The sequence below is a fragment of the Scomber japonicus genome, chromosome 3 (assembly GCF_027409825.1).
Source record: "Scomber japonicus isolate fScoJap1 chromosome 3, fScoJap1.pri, whole genome shotgun sequence".
Taxonomy (NCBI): Eukaryota; Metazoa; Chordata; class Actinopteri; order Scombriformes; family Scombridae; genus Scomber; species Scomber japonicus.
In genome coordinates, this window is record NC_070580.1 from 15,036,288 (window position 1) to 15,058,983 (window position 22,696).

Consider the following 22,696-nt stretch of genomic DNA (forward strand, 5'->3'; position numbering starts at 1 on the left):
CAAAAAGGTGCAACTTCCTGAATGTGGGGTGTCGCCATAGACACATGACAGCGAGTATGAATTTCATTGTTATATTAGATGTAAATATTACTAATTTCTCATGCATGTCATACAGTAGAGCCCATTCTTTTTTAAGCTGATACTGTAACAGTAATGTAATGACTCATATAGATCTGGGATGATATGGATGATACAGCATATGTGTACTGGACTGGGCGAACAGTTGTTTCCGAATGAAAGGCCCAGAACTGGCAGGAGACTTCATAAGACCATGACTTAATGCTCAATCAGTGATAGGTGCGAGGCATCCATTTGTAGCTGCAAAGAAGTTATTGTGGATGTCACAGATGGAAATTTCACAAAATAGAGCAAGGCTGTTTCAGTGAAACCTATCTGAAATACAATAGTACCGGTAATGTCCAACATGGATTTAAAGGTTTTTTTAGTTTTTCTTTTAAATGTCACACATACTGTAGCACCTTTAATGTTGTGTATATGAGTATGGGTATTATGATGATGTGTTTCTGTAGACACACCCCTTTGTTTTAAATACTGTCTTGAATCAGACTGTGAGTTACTGATTAGACCACCAGATGGCGCCACGTAACCAAAAGAACCAGCCATTGAGTAAATCATGATTAGGGTGTCATCCTGTGGTGTCTCTATGTACTGTACTGCAAGCAGTTCATATCAATTTAAGGGACGTGGATAATGTATGAATGTAGGTAGATTAGTCAAAGACAGGACAGAAGACATATTATGGCATTATTTTGTGTCTGTGTGTGCGCGTCTGAATGATTCTTTGTGTATGTGTTTGTACTTAGAGCCTGCAGGTGGCTCTGAAGGAGAATCAGATCAGACTGCTGGAGGGCCAGCTGAGACAGACAGATGTGATTGGCTCCTCGCACAATCACATAATCCTTGATGCCCTGCGAGAAAAGGCAGAATACATCCCTGAACTCCAGGCTCTCATCCATAATGTTCAGCAGGGTGAGGGATGTTTTTTGTTGGTGTGTGTCAGTGTGTGAGACTTTACATAGTATGTAGCCTTGCAACTTCTTTACTTCTGTCTTGCCTTTTTCGTTTTTTCTCAATTTCCCTTCTATTTTCTAAGTTTGTATTGGTACATATTATAGCACGTTAGCATTATTGTTGGACATGTGATCGTGATTTAGATGGAGGTATATAATGTAGTGTGTGGTGTACTGTGGAATCACAAGCTGTGTGTTGTGTCTCTCCAGAAAATGGTTACGCCAGCACAGACGAAGAGCCCTCTGAGTTCAGCCAAGCCTCTGACAGCAGGTGAGACTGCAGCCTGCTCACCCACACAACAGCCTTGATTTACAACATCCACCTCTCACCTCATCCTCTTTATAAAAAAAAAGAAAAGAAAAAAGTTGACTACACTTATCTTTATATATCCTTTCAGTTTTGAAATATGCACGATACATGTATAATTTCTGAATCTGCTCTTCTCTCTTCTTCCAGTGTATCTCAAATGAAAGAATCCAACAGCCAGGATGATTTCAAAGTGAAGGTACAGCTGCTTTAATGTTAAAGTACAGTGTTCATCCACTTGTTACAGATGTTGCAGATTTAGAGAGAAACCAACTTTAAATCCAAATGAAACTGGACAAAATGACCTTTCCTTGAATCCAGATATAACATGACTTACATATTCCTTCTCAGAATAGATTTATTTTTTAAAGTCAGTACTAAAAACAGCTGCATGTTTTAGTGTCCAAGCCATCAGAGCCTTTATGAATCACTGACCCTGTTTGGTATCAGACAACATTAATGTTTTGCTTTAGTTTGGACCTATGTCCTTATTTTCAGCATACAGTACATGTCACAGTTGGTCTGTTAGAGTAGCTGCCATTCTTCTTTGCAACCATAAGGTGGCAGTATAAGCAAACACTTAAAGTTATCCGACTTGTCAAAAGCGTGGTTTGATATTCTGTGGGGGAACCTCTAATAAGACACTAGCTATTCTTATCCTTGTGTTAATGCTTCTTCCTCCCTCTTTTATTGTGTTTTTCAATCTTGTTTTTCTCTCTCCAGCCTTTATCTATCCTCATAATGGTTGCTGTCTCTAGCTTGGATATTTTACTGTTTATATATTCTCTCTGCTCTTTCCTGGCTGAGGATTGTTTTCAGGCAGCATCTTAATTTCCTTTCGTGCTTTAATTAATTTCATTCTTTATATGATCTGTTTTTCATATCACACTATCTTCATTCTCTCTCATGTCGCTCTCCTTCTTATGTTCCTTTGTAACACAAATGATTCACATTTTCCACACAGATGGAGCCTCGTCTGTCGGCTCAGATTAAAGCGGTGTCGGCAGAGTATCTGGGTCCCATCCTTGACCCCTCGTCAGGCAGCAAACAGCAGTATATTACCAAGTCTCTGGCCTCGCTGACAGATATTCAGGAGGATGGCCTTAGCCTGGCAAGAGGGAGCCTTGGGCTGAGCCTCTCCCTGCGAGACCCCTACCACAGGGAGCGTGCATCCCGCACCATCAGCCTGCCTATCAGGGGACACACCTTGTAAGTCATGAAGATACAAATAATATTGATTACTGAGACTGAGTGAAAGTCAGACACATGTTTTAAATGTTTTATCTGAAAGGGAAAAATAGACTAACTAGTAAGACTCAGCTTGGTTAGAGTTTCCTTCAGATGGAGTTGGTCACATCAGATCCCCCACCTTAATAAAGATTGCTGACATGGGTTGCTCAAAAATGTACCCATAACTATGTAAACATAGAATGGCTGCAACTAACAATTATTTTCATTCTTGATTAATCTGTCTATTAATTTCTCAATTCATTGATGAGTTATTAGCTCTATAAAATGACCAAAACTAAAGATATATAGTTTACCATGATAGAATACAAAATAAACTGGAACATTCACATTTGAGAAGCCACAATCAGAGAATTTAGATTTTTTTTCTTAAAAATAACCCAAAGCAATATAGTGATTATCAAAATACTTGACAATACATTTTTTTTGTCAATCGACTGATCATGGCAGTTCTAAAAGATAGAAAGTCTTGCTGGAACAAACCAACAAACAGAAAACAAACTCAAGAAACACTGTGTAATGTCAAAATATATCAACATGAAAAATGAAAATAGTTTCATTTTCAGATAAAATTAGGTTCTGGAGACAAAGTTCTCAAACATTTTTGTGTCTATTTCCTACTGCTTATTTCCAAGTTAACAACCAATGGAAACCTGCCAGGGGCATGACATTTTTTAGGTTATGGAACTGCTTCAGGGAATTCACTGAAATTTGCATCAGTCCTTTGAGATGGGAAGTCTGGATGTTTGCAGTTGGATATTTACAGAAAATAGTCTGCCGGTTGCTTTAGTGTGCTAGAAACACTGCTAATTGCATTAAAACCTTATCGCTTATAGATTCCCAACAGAGTCCATTTTACATAATATAGATGTGTATCATCCTCATGTCATTAATACCTGTGCACTCCCTTTAAGATTTGCTTAGTTTGCTTTTGTGTGTATGTGTGTGTGTGCGTCAGTCCCAGGCAGTCTCGGGGTTATGACACATCCCCTTTAACAAGAAGGAAATCTTACGACCGCGCGTACAGGTACATGCACTGTAATGCTTGAATTCAAGCTTTTCTGTAGGCAGATCAATCACATTGATGACTGTGTGATGCAATTTGCCCCTAGCTTTTTCATACCTGTCACTTCTTAACTCTTCTTGTGTTTCCTCACCCTTAACCTTCCCCTTATCAGGCCCACTGATGGCTATACTCCCCCCTCATCCCCTCCTCTGAGGACCAGGAACGACCGCAATGTCTTCTCCAGGCTCACCAGCAACCAAACTCAAGGTTCCGCTCTTGACAAGTGAGTACATATACTTCCACTCTTGCAGAGATAGACACACACACTGCTTTTATCCTTTTGTCCCCACATTCTCATCTGATCAATTCCGTTCCACTTGCAAACATACCTCGCTTTCTTTTTCTTCTCTTTCGAAGTTGAAGGTCAAGCCTTTTGAGAGGAGAGTGCTTTTGTCTGCAGGATAGATGAGACTCGAAAGAGTGTGCTGTTCCAGCTGTTTATCTTAAGATGAATCCCATTCTTGGACAGATATTTTTCATCTGGCATTAGTGTAGCTCCTGAGGGGACAGATGGTGCAAACATTCACAGAATTCAGGTGTTAAATGCACTCAAGAGGTACTGAAGATCTGATCCGCCAAACCACAAGCACAGGCGTCTCAAAGATGCATTAGCAACACTAACAACAAGGTGTAATTGCAGCGTGTTAAAACAAATGCAAATCAGGAGACAGACATGTCAATTGTAAGACTTCAGTCTTTATAATCTTATATAATCCAATAAAAGAAACAGCTGGGCAAAACAAATCACATCTTATAATGTACGTGTTGTTAGTGCTGGTGTTGAATTGTTGTGCGTTGTTGTTTTTTCATCCTATTTACTTACACGAAGGGAAAAGAAAGGTAGAATATACGTCTCAGCATATGAATGTGTAATTCAGCTATGTCAGATTGAGAAACAATGTGGATATGAGATGCATGTTAATGTCAGCTGCCAAGGGGCCAAGACTGGAATGAGCTGAAATGACTCTGAAATGAGTTAGGGGATGTTGTGTTTTGTGTGAGTGTGCTGTATGTGTGAATATTTGTGTCAGTGTTTGTGTGCGGGGGAGCCTGTGTGTCCAGTCCACATTATCATGAGCAGGGGTTAGGTAAATGAGTGGGCTGTTGTCGTCTTTCGATGCAGCTGTGGCCATTTTGAATTGACTCAGGGTGACAATGTGTGAGGATATTTACGTTTAGGGTGGAGTAGGTTCCCACAGGAGAAGCCTTCCTTTAGAGCCTGATGCAGGAGGATGAAACAGTGTGAGATTTTTTTCTTTTCATCTTTGGTTGCAGAGGCAGAATTTGAACTATTGTATTTTGATGGAAGAAATTAACATCATTTTGCTTTCAGTGCAAACATGCCAGACACATTTTGCACTCTTGTGTTGAAATGATACTTTAAAAATGTTTTATGTACTGTATCCAAAGATTTACACATAAATCATTTGAACCATCATTTTATTTTATTTTATTTTGTCCTAAGATTACTAACACTGACCTGACTGACACTTTATTCATCATCACAAACATAAATTCACAGCCAAATAAAGCTAAGTTATTAAGGAATCATTAGAAAGCCAGTATGAATTGTCTATATGTAATTGGGTGTTAAATTAGAAGCTATCTGTTATGCAAAGATGGAGATTGTGATTTTCTCAAGTACATCTTTGCAAGTTCACAAAACCTATTAAAATGCAGTAACACTTTTAATGATCATAATCTGCTTCTGTTTTTTTGACTGTTTCATATTTGAAGAAATGTATTGCCTATGTGTCAGGGATCAAGCATTTGACATGGATTTGAAAGACACGTGTGAATAATAAGATTAGATAATAAGATGAAATTAAAACAAACATCTCTCTCTATGCTTTTTGTTGTCAAACAAGGCTTTGAATCGCAGATCATTTTTTAATCTTCACATTGCATTTGCATCCTCCAAAACCAATGAATTTTAAAAGGGTTTTGTGTTGTGAGTCTGTGAGAAAAGCGGATATCACTATGCTAATAGCCAGCGTGGCCAGCAGTAAATACCAAGAAATGGAGGAATTTCTGTCAGCTTTTAACACTTTTGTTCCCTCCAGACATATTCAGGGCCATTTTGTTTTATTATTTCATGCTCAGAGTATAAAGCACAGGCTCTCATGGTGACAAACCTGAGGCTATAAAATATTTACAATATAATAACACTTTTTATTACACTGTCACACATATCAGCCTTCCTGTTTGAGCTATTGTGGAGGTATGGGTGTGGTCTGGATATTTTTTGCTCGGCGGTCTGTGAGTTTGATTGACGAGTTTATCCACCAATCGACTGGATTTTCCCCTCTGTTAACCCTGTTTGCAATCCCCTGTGTCTTTTCTGTATTAATTCCCTGAAAATGGTTGGAAAGAGTTGATGAAGGAGAGAACATTGATATCACAGGAGTCACACACAAGGATAAGCACTAAAAAAGTGTAAAAATTATAATGTGCAGTTGTTGCACCTCTGTGTGTGACTATCCTGTCATCAGTGCCTCCTCCTCGACTACTTCCCTTTCTTTCTGTACCTTTTATCTGCCTTGTTCAAATGAACAGTTGGACATTTTTGGAAATACCTTTATTGGCTTTCTTGCAGAGAGTTAGCTAAGAAGATTAATACTGCTCTACCTTATCCTAGAATAAGTCTTGTAACAAGGGAAAACAGAGAGCCTGGCTCTGAAATCTGTCTACTAGCACATCCAAAGCTCACTAATTAACATGTTACATCTTGCTTGTCTAATCAGTTCAAACCTTGAAGTGCAGAAAAGCATAAAATAAACAAATGAAATAAAACATGTTAATCAGTAAGTTTAAGAAGTGCTGATGGGCTAATTACCTTTTCACCTTTACACAGAGCCAGGCTAGCTGTTTCTGTTTGTTTCTACTCTATGTTCAAATAAGATGACCAGATGATGACTGTAATTTTATATTTCCCAGACAGTTACACGATTGGTATTGATCTTCTCAGCAGGCTCTTGGGAAGTATTTCTCAAAATGTTGAGCTATTTCTTTAAATGTTCAACCCTTTAATGTTAGCCCTAACACTGCTATGGACAAATCTAAAAACAAGCCTTTGCTTAGTGATGGTGTACCCAGACATGCTTTACCAAGGAAAAAACATCACCAGACATCAGTCAAGAATCAGAGCCTGTCCAGTGGTTGTTTTTGAAAGGAAGCTCGTTTTCTGGCAAACTGCCTGATAATCTCTGAACAAGCTTTGTTGTTGACTGGGCTTTCCTGCCACTTTGTGCACTGCTTTATATCTAAAACCCTTCCTGTAGTCACTCCTCCCTGTAACCCTTTGCCAGTAACCCTTCTGTCTTTCCTTAGCGTGGTTAACCCTTTCCTCTCCCCACCCAATCCCCTCCCCTTCCCTCCTTCCTGCTCCTCTTCTGCCTCCAGGTCGGATGACAGCGACTCCTCGCTCTCCGAGGTGCTCAGGTAGACGAACTGTGTCTGTCACTCTCTGTCATTCTGTCTTGTCATTTTGCCTGTAAACTCACCTGGTGTCATCTCATCTCCACCGGTAGTCAGCGCCTTGCCTGGCCTGTCCTCCTCTGTTTTTTTTCCCCTCCACGAGTGGGGTTGTCGTGGTGCATGTTTTAACCACACCTGGCCTCATTGACATGTCGGTCCACCTGTGTGGTGTTGTGCTTCTCTGTAATGTTGCTCACACGCAGGACCTGAATGAACCTCAGCACTTTTTAGCAGGCTGCAGAAAAACATGCTGAATTTAAAAAGGAAAAAGTATTATTTAAACAATCCTCCAAAACTGGAATAACCAGGTTTACCTATCAGGCAGGCATGGTTAATCATAATTAGGTAAATGCATTTTCCAGTAAAGACAGTAGTAGTAGTAGATTTATGGTTAGAAGACACAGGACTTAAAGGAATAGTTTGACATTTTTGGGATATAGTCATTAACCAGATGGCTTAGTTTAGCATAAGACTGAAAACAAGGGGAAACAGTTAACCTCCTGCTGTCTGGAATGGAACAAAATCTGCCTGCCAGCACCTCTAAATGTGACTGATTAATAATTATATCTTGTTTGTTTAATCCATACCAACACTGAAGTGTAAAAATGTTAAATTGTGGTTTTACAGGGATTATGTGGGAGTATATTGACCGGGCACAGTCATTCCTGGAGTCTTGTCATCACAGCAACCAGACACGCTCCAGATTTTTTGTGTTTGTACGGATTATACACAATACAACATGGTAATTGGTGAGCTTTAGAGGTGCTGGAAGGCAGATTTTTTAAAAACTTTTTTTCACAGAGCTCATATTTCTCTCGGCGAGAAAACAAATAAGTATATTTCCCAAAATGGTGAACTACTCGTGAAGGATAATGATGTGTGATGATATCATGATGCTAAAAAACAGTTCTCCTCCTCATAATTCTGATCAACCCTTTCTCATTCTCTTGTATTTTTACCACACACACACACACACACACACATTCATGCACACACAAATCTGTTTTTCCATGTACTGCAGAGAGCACACACTGATCTTCCCTCATGTTTTCATTAGTCTGCTGGTCTCTTGGTGCTTGACCCTGCAACTCAGCAGAGTGCTGTATTACATAGTATTGTGCAGTATATATTATGTCTTTATGGAGAGAATAAAAAAGAAAGTATTTAAATAATAATAATGATTTGCTGGCAGGGCTGTCTTTAGACCACAGTTGGATCAGGTAGAAGACATTATGTTTGTAATATATTTTATTAGTTTTAAAGACTGACAACATGGTTTGGTTAACAGCCTTCATTTAGAGTGATGAGGTTCATTCGAATAAAGCTGCACCCCAAATTCGATGTCTCCTAGTTTAAAAAAAATCTTCCTTCCCCTCTCTTCTCCATGTACTCAGAATATTGAGAACTGTCTTAACATGTACAGTTTTTTCTAATCAAAGTAATACTATTTTTTTCTATCATTGCTCTTTTCAAAATGGAATTGGGCCAAAAAGAGGGTTGGACAGATTGTTTGTGATGCTGTGTTCCCTCCATGTACCTGCCAGCACAGTCAGATCCTGCAGCTGTGCAGTAGCTGCTAATCTGACTATGTTGTCGACTTGTTACATCTCTCACCCACATGTACCACATCTACCCTTTTCCCTGGGCCCGAAAAGGCGATTGGCTGTGGAGGTGCTGAACAGAGCTGGATGTTGCATGTGTTGATGATGACGTTTCAGGACGTTGTGCTGTGGTTTATTTTTGAGTTGGAGGCTGCTCTGGAGTCGGGCGTCCAGGCGATGGCTGTCATTAAAAATTGTTTTCAGCTTATTTTGTGCAAGTCGGTTCTCTTTTGTGTTTTGTGAAACTTGGCAGACATGCATGCAGTCTTTGTCTCTGGCTGATGATTGACTTTTATTTTGATTTTTGTTGGTATTTTTATGCATCGTAAAAAAAAAAAATAGAAAGACAGAAAGTAAAGTTTTGCATTTTTTTGATTTGACGTGTGTATGTGTGTGTTAGCTTTCACACTGGGACACTGGTGTGTATGTGAAGGCGCAGAAAAGGAGCATGTTGGCATTCTTGACAAGTTTCAAGCACATTCGTCTGTATTTTGCTCACTCTGTGCAGAAACAGGTCTGCCTTTTGTTTTGTGTGTAATCACAGATTCTCTGTTCCTCCTCACATCCTCCAGCTCTCCCTCACTGTTTTGCTCTTTACCTCACTTCTTCTCTCGACCCTCTCTCTCTCTCACACACACAAATTCACACAGACAAATGCACACACACTCACATACACAGTAACCACCACTCGTGTTGTTAGGAAGCCCACCAGGGACCAATTTTCCCACATTCCTCACTCTTCTTCTCACCCTCGCCCTGTTCTGTCTCACTCCACTGACTGCTCTCCAGGCACTCTGGGACTGTGGCCTGTCAGTGGGACATAGATTGGTAGACTGGGGGGGGCAATATCTCAGCAAAGATTGAGTGCACATAATATAGAAAATGCTTGTGTGTGTGTGTGTGTGTATGTGTGTGTGAGTGAGAGACAGAGAGACACACAAGGTTTATAGGAAAACATCTCTAACTTGTTTAGTGCCTTAATTGGGCTTTTGCACAACATAAAGAGATGGAACAGCTGAGCTCAGAAAACCAAAAGAAAGTTGTGTGAGTGCATGCGTGTGTGTTTTGCTGTTTCTAGGAGGTGGATTATATGTATGTATCCAGAAAGGTTTGTATGGATTTGTGTAGTCTTTGTATAATGTGAACATGTCTTTTTGCATGCATGTTTGTGATCATTTCAGTGCCGTAGTACAGCTGTAAATATTAGTGAGAATCATCCTCACTGATTTATACTGAAGAAAGTGTGACTGTGTGTGTGATCTTTAGGGGTACGATCAATCCCATCGGGGGTGTGAAGGGGGGTCGAACAGCACCCCTCCAGTGTGTATCTGTAGCTGAGGGCCACTCGAAGCCGGTGCTGTGTGTGGACGCTACAGACGAGCTGCTGTTCACTGGATCTAAAGGTACACACACCACTAACATGCTGACTGAAAAGTTTGTCATCTCAAAGCTGTGACGCCTTTAAAGGATTACTTCAACATTTAGGGAAATATGCATATTTGCTTTTCTTTCCAAGAGTGAGATAAGCAGATTGATACCACTCATATGCATGTGTGTTAAGTATGGAGCTAAGGCAAGGGGGTTAGCCTAACATAGCATAAAGAATAGAAACAGGACACAACTAGCTTGGCTCTGTCCAAAGGCAACTTATACAGGAAGTTTACAAAAACCCTTTTTCTACAAACAAAATGTAACGTGGTAATTCGTGAACTTCAAATGTGCTGTTAGGCAGATTTTGATACCTTCATGGGGAGCTAGACTAGTCAGTCTCTCGCGCATTGAACGTGACACTCATGCAATTGACATTTTTCACTTTCACACAACACATCCATGTTCTCCCAATCTCCTATATTGTAATTTATTCCCATGCATGCTGCTCAGAGTAATCTCTGTCAGCCGCTCTTCCTCTCCTCTCCTCTCTTCTCCTCTCCTCTCCTCTCCTCTCGTGCGGTGTGCACACAGGCAGGAGTGAGAGTGAGTTACCATGGTTACGGGAACACCCTGTGGCTCTGTCACACACAAAATTTCTCACAATTCCCATTAAAAGATTTTTTACTACGATTTTAGGCTACATAATGTTCTTATAACTGTGTTCCCTCCCCACAGGAGCAAGTCTCACTCCAAGCTGAAGTCAAAAGTTGGCAGCTGTGTGCTTCTCATCTAATTCTTGGGAAAAAATCTAATATGAAATAGCCATTCTTCTGATAATCAGTTGATGCATGTATAGCACCTTCAATCTAACTAATCTAAACTAGTGCAGGTTTCTAATTCTTTAAGTGATCTAAGAGGTTGGGTGGTGGTGAAATGCAGGAAATTTGTTTCATATTACATTTGTGTGTATCTTTCCAAGTTTGCTTTCTGTTACTTGACATGTAAGCAATGGTCATTTATCTAATTTTCTGAATTCGTTGGGTGTTACTCAGGATCTGTCAGTGTAAAGTTGTAGTGCAGGTTATTGAACCACTAAACAAGGCCAGAGAGAGTGAGGAATGATGCTCATTTTATTACAAACAAAAATAAGTACTACTAACCCTGCTCCCTCCTCACGGGAACAAATCTCGCTCCAAGCTGATGTCAAAAGTTGGCAGCTGTGCGCTCCTCATTTAATTCTTGGAAAGAAAGCAAATAAGCAGTCAAACTATTACTTTAATCCTTACACAATTTGAGTTTTTTGTATGGATTAAACCAACAAAACAAGATACAATATGTTAATTAGTGAGCTTAAGAGGTATTGGTAGGCATATTTTTGAACTTTTGAGAGAGCCAGGATGCTTCCAGACTTTATGCCCAACTGAAAAATGTAAGAGACTAAAAATGATTGACATAATTTGAATTAAATGGTGTCTAAGTTTGATTACTGTCAGTGAAAGTAAAACACTCCAAACCATTTTAAGCAACATAAAACGCATGCAAGTTTCAGTGGAAATGCAGCTACTCAGTATGTGAATTGCCCCTCTTTCTCTTTCCCCCTCTCCAGATCGTACTTGTAAGATGTGGAACCTGGTGACGGGTCAGGAGATTGTCACCCTGAAAGGCCACCCCAACAACGTGGTGGCAGTCAAATATTGTCCCTCCTCCTGTCTGGTCTTCTCTGTATCCACCTCCTACATCAAGGTGTGGGACATCCGCGACGCCGCCAAGTGTGTCCGCACGCTCACGTAAGTGCAACCAGCCAGATGGAGCTAGTCAGAGCTGTTAAACTGAAAAATTGCAGCTAAGGAGATTTGATGGCAGTGATTTAAGAATATGCCTTTTCTGTTCAGTGATGTGTTTCAAGGAGCAGAAAAATGAAAAAATGAGGGAATATTTGATGTGAGATACATTGAGAGTGGATTTCTCCTATTTGCTTGGTCCTCTAATGTCCCCCTTTTGAATTCTGCTTCTATTTGTGTATTTCTCTAATACTGTTTGTCTGTGTATGACTTCTCTTTATTCCCACAGTTCATCAGGGCAGGTGGTTTCAGGTGATGCATGTGCCGGCACCACCACCCGCACCATCACCTTTGCACAGGGCGAGTGTCAGATCAACCAGATATCCCTCAACCCATCAGGATCTGTCCTGTATGCTGCTGCTGGAAACACTGTCCGCATCTGGGACCTCAACAGGTACATTTATTCCTTCATTTATTTATTCATTTATAAACCTCATACAGTTATTGATTAAAGTATTAAGCAAGTCATGCATTTATTTGTTTTATTTAATTTATATGTTTAATCAGCAATTTATTCATTCATCATTTATGCAGATTTTTTTTTTTGAAGGCCAGCTCTAAATTCTTTCACCATGGATGTGGAAGTATACATTCACTTGTCAGATGGTAACAAACATGTGAGCTGATTAAGATTTGTCAGAGGAGATTAAAAAAGGCTGTCTACAGAAACAGCAAAGACGCAGCATACACTTGTTTTCTGCAAGGCACCTTTTTCTGACATCCAAGTGTTCATGGTTCTAGAGGGAAATTATTAACAGATTGGACCAGACAGTTAACGCTGAAGGGCTCAGACCCATTTAATGATGCATAAAAATCCCCAGAAATGAAAAAGGAATGTATTAAACATCTCTTTAGTGTCATCTGTGCCTATAGCATTGCTATGTGTCAGCAGTTTTACTTCACTCGTGAGACAGAAAGTGATTACATTCAGTGAAACAGGCACCTTGAAAATCATATTCTTGTAAGTAATGAATTTCACAGACCTTTGCTTCTTCTCCTTGTGTCTGTGTCTGTGTCTGTGTGTGTGTGTAGGATGCAAGCGATGGGGAAGTTGACAGGTCACATTGGCTCTGTCATGTGTCTGACAGTGGGACAGTCTCTGCTGGGCAAAGACCAAGTAATCACTGGTTCCAAAGACCATTATGTCAAGGTAACACACACACACACACACACACCTTTAGACCATCTCTGAATGTCAAATTTCACACATCACTCACCACATGAGAAGACAAACGCAGACACATCTTATATTGTCTCCTGCTTTGTATTGTCTCTGCAGGTGTTTGACGTGGCAGAAGGAACTATGGGTAATGTAGGCCCAGCTCATAACTTTGAGCCACCTCATTATGACGGCATCGAGTGTTTGGCTGTGCAGGGAGACGTACTGTTCAGCGGGTCAAGAGACAACGGCATCAAAAAATGGGATCTGGAGCAGCAGGAGCTCACTCAGGTGTGTTAATGTGTGCAAATGTGTATTATGAGTGGGTTTTTGTTTCTTTTAAGATTTGTGTCATATATGACTAAGTGGAATTTTCTTTCAATTGAAAAAATGTCTCTTTCACCATGCTGAAGATATACCAACATTCAGTGAGACCTATTTAAAATCAAGGCTACATTGTGCCTTATGAATTTTTCCTACATACTCTGTGAGGTCAGCAGGGTTGAGTTGAGCAGTAAGCTTTGTATATTAATGTGAATTTGGAGTTCATATATCTAAATTTGAAGCATGCCTCCCCCACGATCTCATGACCTTTTATTATCTTGTAAGTAAAGCCAGTCTTTCCATATGGTGTATGCTGTGCAGATAAACACACAGTAAATAGGGACTGTGGTAGGTTATTGCAGTAAGAAGATTCTTGTCAGTGATGATGCCAAATTAGCTTCACTTCCTCTATTGTGAACTATTATGTCAATAATTTGGTCCACAGAAAATTAATGAATTATGACAATTAATTGATTAATTTTTCAAGCAGAAATGTCAAGAATGTTCTGGTTTTAGCTTTTCAAATGTGTTCTTTTCTCAGTTATATGTACAGTATTATTGTAAATTGAATAACTTTGTGTCATGAAAAAAAAACAATTTCAAGACACATTGCAATGTGTATTTTCACATTTGTTTTTGGCATTTTATAGACTACATTATTAAACAATAAATAAATAAAAATAAAATAAATAATGAATAAAATATTCATGAAATGAATCACAGTTGGTAGTTGGTTCCAGACCTCTATATTACCGTTTGTTGATATTCTGTACTCATTAACGACTGTGTCCACTGATTGGAGAAAGAGCAAACCAATCACAGCTATGTGGGTGGGAGTATGTTGACATGGACACAGAAAATAATGGACTTACAGGAATAATAACTCAAATGATTTCACTGATTCCCTGAAAAATATTGTAGGAACTGCTTCCATAGTTTTCATTTTTAACTGAAAATCACAGATATGTCACTTGCTGCAAAACAACCACCAACAAGAAATTGACAAATAGAAACATGATGTCAGGCTGAAAGAGTGAAGGGAAACCAAACAGTAATTGAGTCTGATTATCTGGTTAATTATTTGCAGGACATTTGTGGAAATTTGTCTGATTGTGATGAAGGTTACCTCTATAGAAGCAAAGATCACTCAAAGACACACAATCCAAAGCAGTGGGCTAACATTTTCCTCCATGACTGTCCAATTTGGACATGTCTATCAAACCAGTTTATGTAGTATTGCAGCATCTTTTTGCCCACACATACACGTACCTTCTGTGCCCAGTAGAGATTGCCTTTTACTTGTTATCTGACACTGGCTCAGCTATGACAATGAGAAGCTAAGCTGTCACTTAAGCGTTGAGTTGGTGGACAGCTTCCTGCCTCCACAGTGCTCCCTACATGTCTGCCTTTACCCTGACTGTTCCCTCTGTGCAGAAAGTCAAGACAGTGTAATGTGGTAAGAAAGCATTGTGTCAAAATCAAGGTGTTTGAGCCCACATGTATCACAGAGGAAAGTCATGGTGTGCATTTTGTATTTATTTTTGTATGCATGTTTTGATTTCTGTGTGTCTCATACATACACCTCTGTTGCCTGCATATGTTAGAATGCATACTATTGCAGCTCGTGGGTGGATGTAGCACACTCCTCTGCATGTACAATAATGTGCATATTAAGCAGCACAAGTTCTGTTTAGCCTTTGTTTATCCGAACAGACAAAATTATTTCCACTCAAAGGCTGAATTAAATCAACACAGGCAGTGCTGAGGTCTGCGGCATATGACCTTAAACTCATTTATGAAGCAGCATACACAATCCATTTTACAGCCTCTGTAACTCAGTAGTCTCTGTCTAATTATGTAATAGGATCAAATTGTCGCTTGGGGTATAATAGAATATATTACAGCAGACTCTGAACCTGCTGTGAGCTGTTTTGCTCTGACCTCTCTGTTAAAATGCATATGGCATAGTTTTTTCTCTCTCTCTCGAGGGACCATGTCAAGCAATTTCCTTATAATTACTGCAAACTGTAGCCAAGTGATTCCCAGTTGCTCGCAAAAATAATTTCAGGATTCTGTGTATGTTATTCTGTTACTGGTTTGTCAAAATGCTTATGCAACTGTTGCTGCAATGTGGCTCAGTTGCTCTCTATGAGGTGATGGGAAACAGTAACACACTTTACCCACTGGTGAATGTTGTTAAATAATGAGCTAGTGCATGTAAGGGCTGCATTGGTGGGGGCTTGTCTATGTACCCTTTTTCTAAAAATACATAAAAATTAACTATTTTTTATGTGATTTCAGTTGGACTTAAAGTTTAAATGTATGAGTCAGAAATCTACTGTGACCCTGTCTGCATGTCAAGAGGAATCACATAGTGTCCCTGCTGCAAATGAGAAAACTGTGCTGGACTGAATCACCAGCAGTTCTGCACATACATGAATCATTTTGAACACGGCTCAATCACTGATGCCAGATGTGCGAAATTCGAGTATTAATAACTTGGATCAGAATCTGATAACAACATCAGCAAATTTTCATGTTTTTTTACACTCAAACAGCAATGTAACCAAACATTGTTGCTGTCCATGTACTGTATATCCATATGTGAGAATGGGTTTATTTTTAAGTGAATCTTAAAGTCAGGAGAGAGTTTTGTGTCAAATAGTAGTTTTTACCTTCTGTTGTGAATCATTCTTGAGACCTACAGATTCATGATGGGAGCTTTTCCAGGTTTTTTTTAAATACACACTTTGTTGATTCAAAGCAGTGTGATATTTGTACTAGATGATGTGGTGCATAGAAAATTATAGCAATTTTGATAATGTCACTCACAATATTTAAATCCCTCCTGGCTTGGACCATTGTAGAAAAAGAATCGCATAATATCAGATGACTTTGAGCCCTGTTTCAAGATGAAATAATCTTCAGTCAAATAATACTGTTTTCTTTTATGCTCAGAAAGCCAAAGAAAGGGATGATGATTATTATTTAAGATTGTACATTAGCTCATGAGGGATGGGAGTGAAATATACAGGATCATACATCTGACCAGCAGCAGAATTACAATCATAATGCCATCTGTAAACCAAAGCAGGATGAAATACATGTACAGAACGGTTATTGGAAACAAATTAGTATGTAAGGTAGTTGATGGAAACTAATTGTATTTGCTGTGCTGCTTTGATTAAAAACTTATCTCAAAATGCAACATGAAAATAACAATTATGGCAGAAACAAACCACTACAGGAAAGAGTAGTTAAAGTTATCTTACTGTGCATATGTTTTACTGTTTGGAGCATTTGCAGTCCAGCTGGTTGAGATAGTCAGTAAAAAAAAAAACACTGCGCAAAAACACAACGTGCAGTTGTGATAAAGGGTTAGTCATTTTTGCCGTTTGTTCTCTATTTTAAGAAAGTGATAGCATTTGGACTGATTATATTTAACATTGCACCTCTGCAGTGGTGCATCAGCATAATCATGTTTCACTCTGTTCTTCATTTTTTCTTCAGTTCATACAAAAATGGATAAAAAAGCATGTTGTCTATTTATAAGCTCTTTGTCAGATGTTTTTGTTGCTGTGTTACAGTTTGTTCCTCACAGCAGCTGAGTGAAGCTGATGTGAGACCAATTAATCCAATACCAAAATAGTAGAATACTGTATGGGTCCAGGGGTGTTTAAATATCATTATATTTTAATGAGGGTAAAACAAAAGAACGTATGTAACATGTATTTGAGCTTTTAAAGGCTGTGTAGAGATCAGATAAATCTGTAGTGCTGAAATGACTGATTACTCTGGAACATTACACTTTGCCATATACTGTAGTTGAGCTATGATTTGAAACAAAAGTACTTCCTACAAACTTTAAGGTAGAGATTCATGATACTATGGTTATCTCAGTAAACATAAGGCGGTTGAATTCATTCTTCCATCTGATTGAGTTAATCATGCTAGAAGCCGTCACTGAAGCACTGAATGCATAGGCACACAAGCTAAGAATAACTGCACAGTTTAAATAAAGTGTCAGTGCGTTTAAACCATACTTCCATGTTGCCTAGCAACCGCGTTGTGCATTTCCATTCAAGAAATATGCAGCTTTAACTATGGTCATTTATATTCATTAAGAATGAAACATTGAACATTCATGCTCTTCCTACTGCTATTTTAAGAAATCAGTAACCCGCATTACTCAGTGAGCCAGGCAGTACATCAGCCAGTCAGTTGTGTTTTCTTTTCTTTTTTTCTTTTTAAAATCCCATGTTTTATACAGTCAAATCACATATATCCAAAATATCTATATCTCACAAAAGCCATTTGCATTAGCACTTGTGTCTTTATTGTGTGTTCATGTTCATCCAGTGTGGTGTATCTCAGGCCCTGCTGCACTGTCTGCATCAAGCTCGCCTGGATTTGTTCCAGTGCATCACATGAGCAGAGTCACGACGAGAGTAATAGTTGTGTGTGTCCTCGCTGAAACGTAAAATCTTCCTCCCTCACTCACTCTCTGTGTCTCTCTGCCTTCACTCCACAGCAAATCCCAAACGCCCATAAGGACTGGGTGTGTGCTCTGGCGTACGTCCCGGGCCGACCCATGTTGCTGAGTGCCTGCCGCGGTGGCATGTTGAAGGTGTGGAATGTAGACAACTTCACCCCGATAGGAGAGGTCAGAGGTCACGAAAGCCCCATTAACGCCATATGTACCAACTCAAGGCAGATCTTCACTGCATCCAGGTAAAAAAAAAAGAAAAAAAGTGTTTGTATCACAGTATAGTAAGAGAGAAGGGTTCATAAAATGTTTTATTTATTTGCTTTTTATCTGTTTAGCACTCAGTTGATGTAGTTAAGGGATTAATGGACTGAAAGGTTCAATTCTGTAAAGATCATCACCAATTTGGAGAGTTAAAAAAACATTGTGTGTCTAAATAAATGGCTTTTATTCACAATAAATTCCCATCATTAAAGTGTGAGCAGATTAAAAGATCTTCAGGTTTTGAAGTGAATTACACACAAGCATTAAAGGATAAGACCGGCTATATTTTACATTGTCAACAAATCCCATGAAAAGGATGCACTGGCTGATGTGTTCTTTCATGTCTGCTGTTAGAAGACTCACTAGAGCATCAAACGTGTATTAATCCACAGTGGAAATTAGTTCCCAACAAATACACTATTTACTCCTGTTAGAGTAACATTTGGTTTTATGAAAATAAAACTGTAGATCTGTGAGGTGTTTTTTAGTGGTTTAAATCCTCAGTAGGAACAAATAGGCTTGAGGCTGAGTACTTGAGGAAAGCATCGAGAGACAGTCTGACACATTGTTGGTTTTCATTGGATTCAGTGACAGTAAAGAAAATATAGAGCACTTATAGCCTTATCACACAATTGGTTGGTTAGACATTGAAAAACCAGAGAACATAATGTTTATATTTTAGTTTTTCATACTGCTACAAAGAGAGAGCAAATGCGAGCCTTTTACCAAATATGCTGCATTTTTTGTGAGTGAAATACTGCATTATGATTCATGCTTGCTTCATCTCAAGCATTAACCTATGTGCAGCTGTGTATCATCCTTGTGCAGCATGGAGAGGGTCATACTAAATCCTGTTTTTCTCCAAATCAGTGTTTTGCTGAGCTCATAGCTGCATCAGCCAGAGATAATGCTGGTATATGTGTTTGTGTGTGTCTGTTATGTGGCCCCCTCAAACTGTCTGTGTTCCCTTTTTCACAGTGGGCTTTCACTGAAGCTGACTAAGTCTCTACTCCCTCTCCTTCTGTCACTGTCTTTTATCTCTCATCACATCTGTAAACCTTCATAATTTCCTGCTGTTTGCTTGCTGGACAATTATATATCCTCTTATTCGGTCTCTTAAACTCTGCCTTCCCCACACCTCTCCTCCTGTTGTTCTTCATCCTGGCCTCCCACCTCCCACGTCCTCCTCCTCCTCCTCTACTCCTCCCTCCCCCTGTTGACCCCAGTGACTGCAGGGTGAAGTTGTGGAGCTACGTGCCTGGCTTAACCCCATGTCTTCCTCGTCGGGTCCTAGCCATCAAGGGCCGAGCCACCAGCCTCCCATGATTGCCTCTACTCCGCTCACAAACCCTCCCTTCCTCTGGTATTCTCTTAACTCATTTCAACCTTCGTCTCCCGACAGCTTTTCCTTTCCCCTGTCTTTACCTGGGTGGTACCAACACTTTTCTGTTCCATTCGTTTTTATCTTTACTCCATTTCTTCTGTCATTCTTTTCTACTGTTTCTTGTTGTTTTGTCTTATCACATGCTGCTCTGTTTGGCTCAGTTTGATTTCTATTTTTAAAGCCTTTATCATGTTTACTGGTTCATTTGCAGACCTCTGCTTCCACTAAAACAAACTGTGCTGTGCTTCATTGACTGAAGTGACTTATAGTTCTGCTCAGAATAACTTTTTTTCATGTCTGTAGATCTAATATGTCTGTTTTATGCCTCATATGTGCCTCATGTGTGCCTGTTCCTCTACTTAAAAGAATAATGTGATATTTTGAGTTGATGAAGAGATGAGAGGATCTATATCTAATCTCATACCTATCCTTAAAACAGTATTAAAAAAGTATTTGTATGAATTTCAGAAATTGGATATAGCATGTAAGAAACTGAGGTGCTGCTGGGCATATATTACACAACCAGGCTAGCAGTTTCCTCCTCGTTTTCAGAATTGATGCAAGGCTAAGCTAGCCAGCTGCTGGTGCTGGCTTCATATCCTACAATCATGGGAGTGTTGTAATGTTTTCAGCTAATCTTGAGTAAGAGAGTTCTTTTAGACAGAACCTCTTGTAGTTGATGTTGCTGTTAATGGGACATGTACTGCTGTCCTGCCTAAATGACCACTGCAAGGTGTTATAACTAACAATGTAATGTGCAAGAAAGTGAAAATTAAATTACCTGGTTATTTGAGAGTGCAGTTAGTACTGTGGCCAGGTGTATTAAGTTTACTTGTTTGCAGAAATAGGAATCATACTTATACTTTTCTAGCAATACTGGAGAGGTGTGTTTTTACTGACACTGGAGAAGGGTCTTTAATGAAGTGTGTGTGTGTGTGTGTGTGTGTGTGTGTGTGTGTGTGTGTGTGTGTGTGTGTGTGTGTGTGTGTGTGTGTGTGTGTGTGTGTGTGTGTGTGTGTGAAGTGTACTTTGAAGTCAATCTCTTTGTGTTGTGTCTGATGTACAATGGGATGTTTTGAAAGGGAAGACTGCCTGATTGATGTTATGTTATTTTCTCCCTTTGTTGCATTCTCATTGCTTTCCTTTGCTCATCATCCCTCCCCCATCTCTCTCTCTCTCTCTCTCTCTCTCTCTCTCTCTCTCTCTCTCTCTCTCTCTCTCTCTCTCTCTCTCTCTCTCTCTGTCTCTGTCTCTGTCTCTCTCTGTCTCTGTCTCTGTCTCTGTCTCTCTCACTCTCTAGCGACAAGACAGTGAAGATCTGGCTGTCAAAGGTGTGGAGGAAGAGGTGACAACAGAAGTGACAGTGGTTCCTTTGTCAGACATCTTGCTGCAACTTCAGCCACCAAACTGTGACCTCCTCACTTCTAGCACTGATATGTGACACCGAAATCACAGTTTCAAAAGGCAATCAAGGTGTTTTTTTACTTTGTCATGGTGAAAAGGGACAAAGCTGAGGAGGAATATGTATTCAAAGGCAAAAAACGATTTGCCTTTCAGATTTTGCCAATTTGAAAGTGCCATTGAGGTATTATGCTTGGACATGATAAACTGCATCTTCCCGGCCGTTGCATACACCCGGCAGAACAATTTCCCTCCTGACATCAAAACATACCACTGTTTGGTATTAAAAGAACAATAAAAAAGTGTCCTTCTGTTCTTTCACCAAGGTTTCTGTGTGGAATGCACAATCCTTGTGGAACATTGAGAGATTCACACTGAAAGTCACGACATTTTAACCCCAGAGGAGCGTAACTAACAACTGGGACCTCTGTTTCTCCCTTCAAGATTGTTAGTGTTCATATGTTTGTGGCTGTTCTGATACTGAACACATAAGAGTTCGCTGTGGATGATCATTGGATGCTTGGTGATCTGAAGTCAGTCATCACTGGAATATTACACAAAACACAGACACTTGATTATCCGTTTTTTACTCCAGATTGGCTTCCTTGAGATCTCTCAGTATCACTAAACCTTTATTGTTGATCAACCAGTTTAATTTTTTTATGACTTTTGTTAATTTATTATTTTCCCTACCTCAGTTGTTTTGGACTTTGGCGTGAGGTTGGGGGGAACATTTTTTACGGGTCTCTGTGTTCAAAAACCTGGTGTTTGACATTTTGAAGTCTTAATGGAATGCCTGGCTCTTAATTTCTATGTGGATGTGTCATCTGTGGCCCTTTGGCTATCAGACTGTCTAGCTGCTGACCTTCCAAACAGGAAAGCACACGTCCAGGAGCACAACTAAGTCATCGTTGGCACTGGGGGATCTGACCGGATCATATTACCAACCCTGTAAAGTCCTAACTACCGCAAACATAAGAAACAGCCCTTTCAGATGCACATACCTGTGCTGTGCACACATAATCAGTACATAGCTTCAGTACAGTACATGCTCCGGTCAGACACTCCATGGAGGCCAAAGTGCCAGATCATTATCTCTGTCATCCTAGAATATGTGTCCGATACCTTTCTATCTTTTATCCTTCACGCAAATGGTAATAGGAGCCCCACCAGTTTCCCCCTCCCTATTTTCTGCTTCACTCTGATCTTTAAAGCAACGTTGTCAGACTGACCAGCCTTACTGAAGGGTCCACCTCCTTCCCATCTACTGAACTTCTCTGGGAAGCCACTTCAATTAGAGGTCTTGCAGCTCTACCAGCTGCTTTCCAGGCAAGATTACTTGGGTGAAAGTAGGTCATAACTGAGAAGGATTTCTTATTAAAATCCCAATTTTCTTCCACCCACTATTTGCTGCTACACTTGAAGACAGGAAGAAACTTCCTGTGCCTGTGCACTGATGTACAAATCTGTTTATGTGGCAGATTATGTGTGGGCAACACACGCATATGCACAAACTGTGTATACACACACAAACACAAGATTTCAACGGATGTTTCGGTTATCCATCTTGCCTGATAGCTCTTGGCATCCCTCACTGAGTTGATTTAGAGGCTCTTTAATGAAACAAATTCAGCACTCCACTGACACACACCCACCAGTTTCATATTGGGGGGTTATGAATGCAAATGTGTGGATGGAGGTGATTTAATGAAGTGTTATTGGTTTTAATATTTAGC

The 22,696-nt window shown here is 39.7% G+C and overlaps 1 protein-coding gene across 1 annotated transcript in view; it reads left to right on the forward strand.

The window, feature by feature from the left end:
• The window catches only part of kif21b (kinesin family member 21B), a 59,661-nt gene extending 37,704 nt beyond the window's left edge, over positions 1 to 21,957 (forward strand). The window contains exons 21-33 of the mRNA XM_053315216.1: positions 825 to 990; positions 1,242 to 1,302; positions 1,489 to 1,537; positions 2,303 to 2,547; positions 3,545 to 3,613; positions 3,765 to 3,875; positions 9,997 to 10,133; positions 11,708 to 11,888; positions 12,172 to 12,336; positions 12,975 to 13,092; positions 13,222 to 13,392; positions 17,957 to 18,156; positions 20,860 to 21,957. Coding sequence (XP_053171191.1) covers positions 825 to 990; positions 1,242 to 1,302; positions 1,489 to 1,537; positions 2,303 to 2,547; positions 3,545 to 3,613; positions 3,765 to 3,875; positions 9,997 to 10,133; positions 11,708 to 11,888; positions 12,172 to 12,336; positions 12,975 to 13,092; positions 13,222 to 13,392; positions 17,957 to 18,156; positions 20,860 to 20,908 — 1,722 coding nt within the window. The 3' untranslated portion in view covers positions 20,909 to 21,957. The remainder of the gene's footprint in view (positions 1 to 824; positions 991 to 1,241; positions 1,303 to 1,488; positions 1,538 to 2,302; positions 2,548 to 3,544; positions 3,614 to 3,764; positions 3,876 to 9,996; positions 10,134 to 11,707; positions 11,889 to 12,171; positions 12,337 to 12,974; positions 13,093 to 13,221; positions 13,393 to 17,956; positions 18,157 to 20,859) is intronic.
• Positions 21,958 to 22,696: the final 739 nt, after the last annotated feature.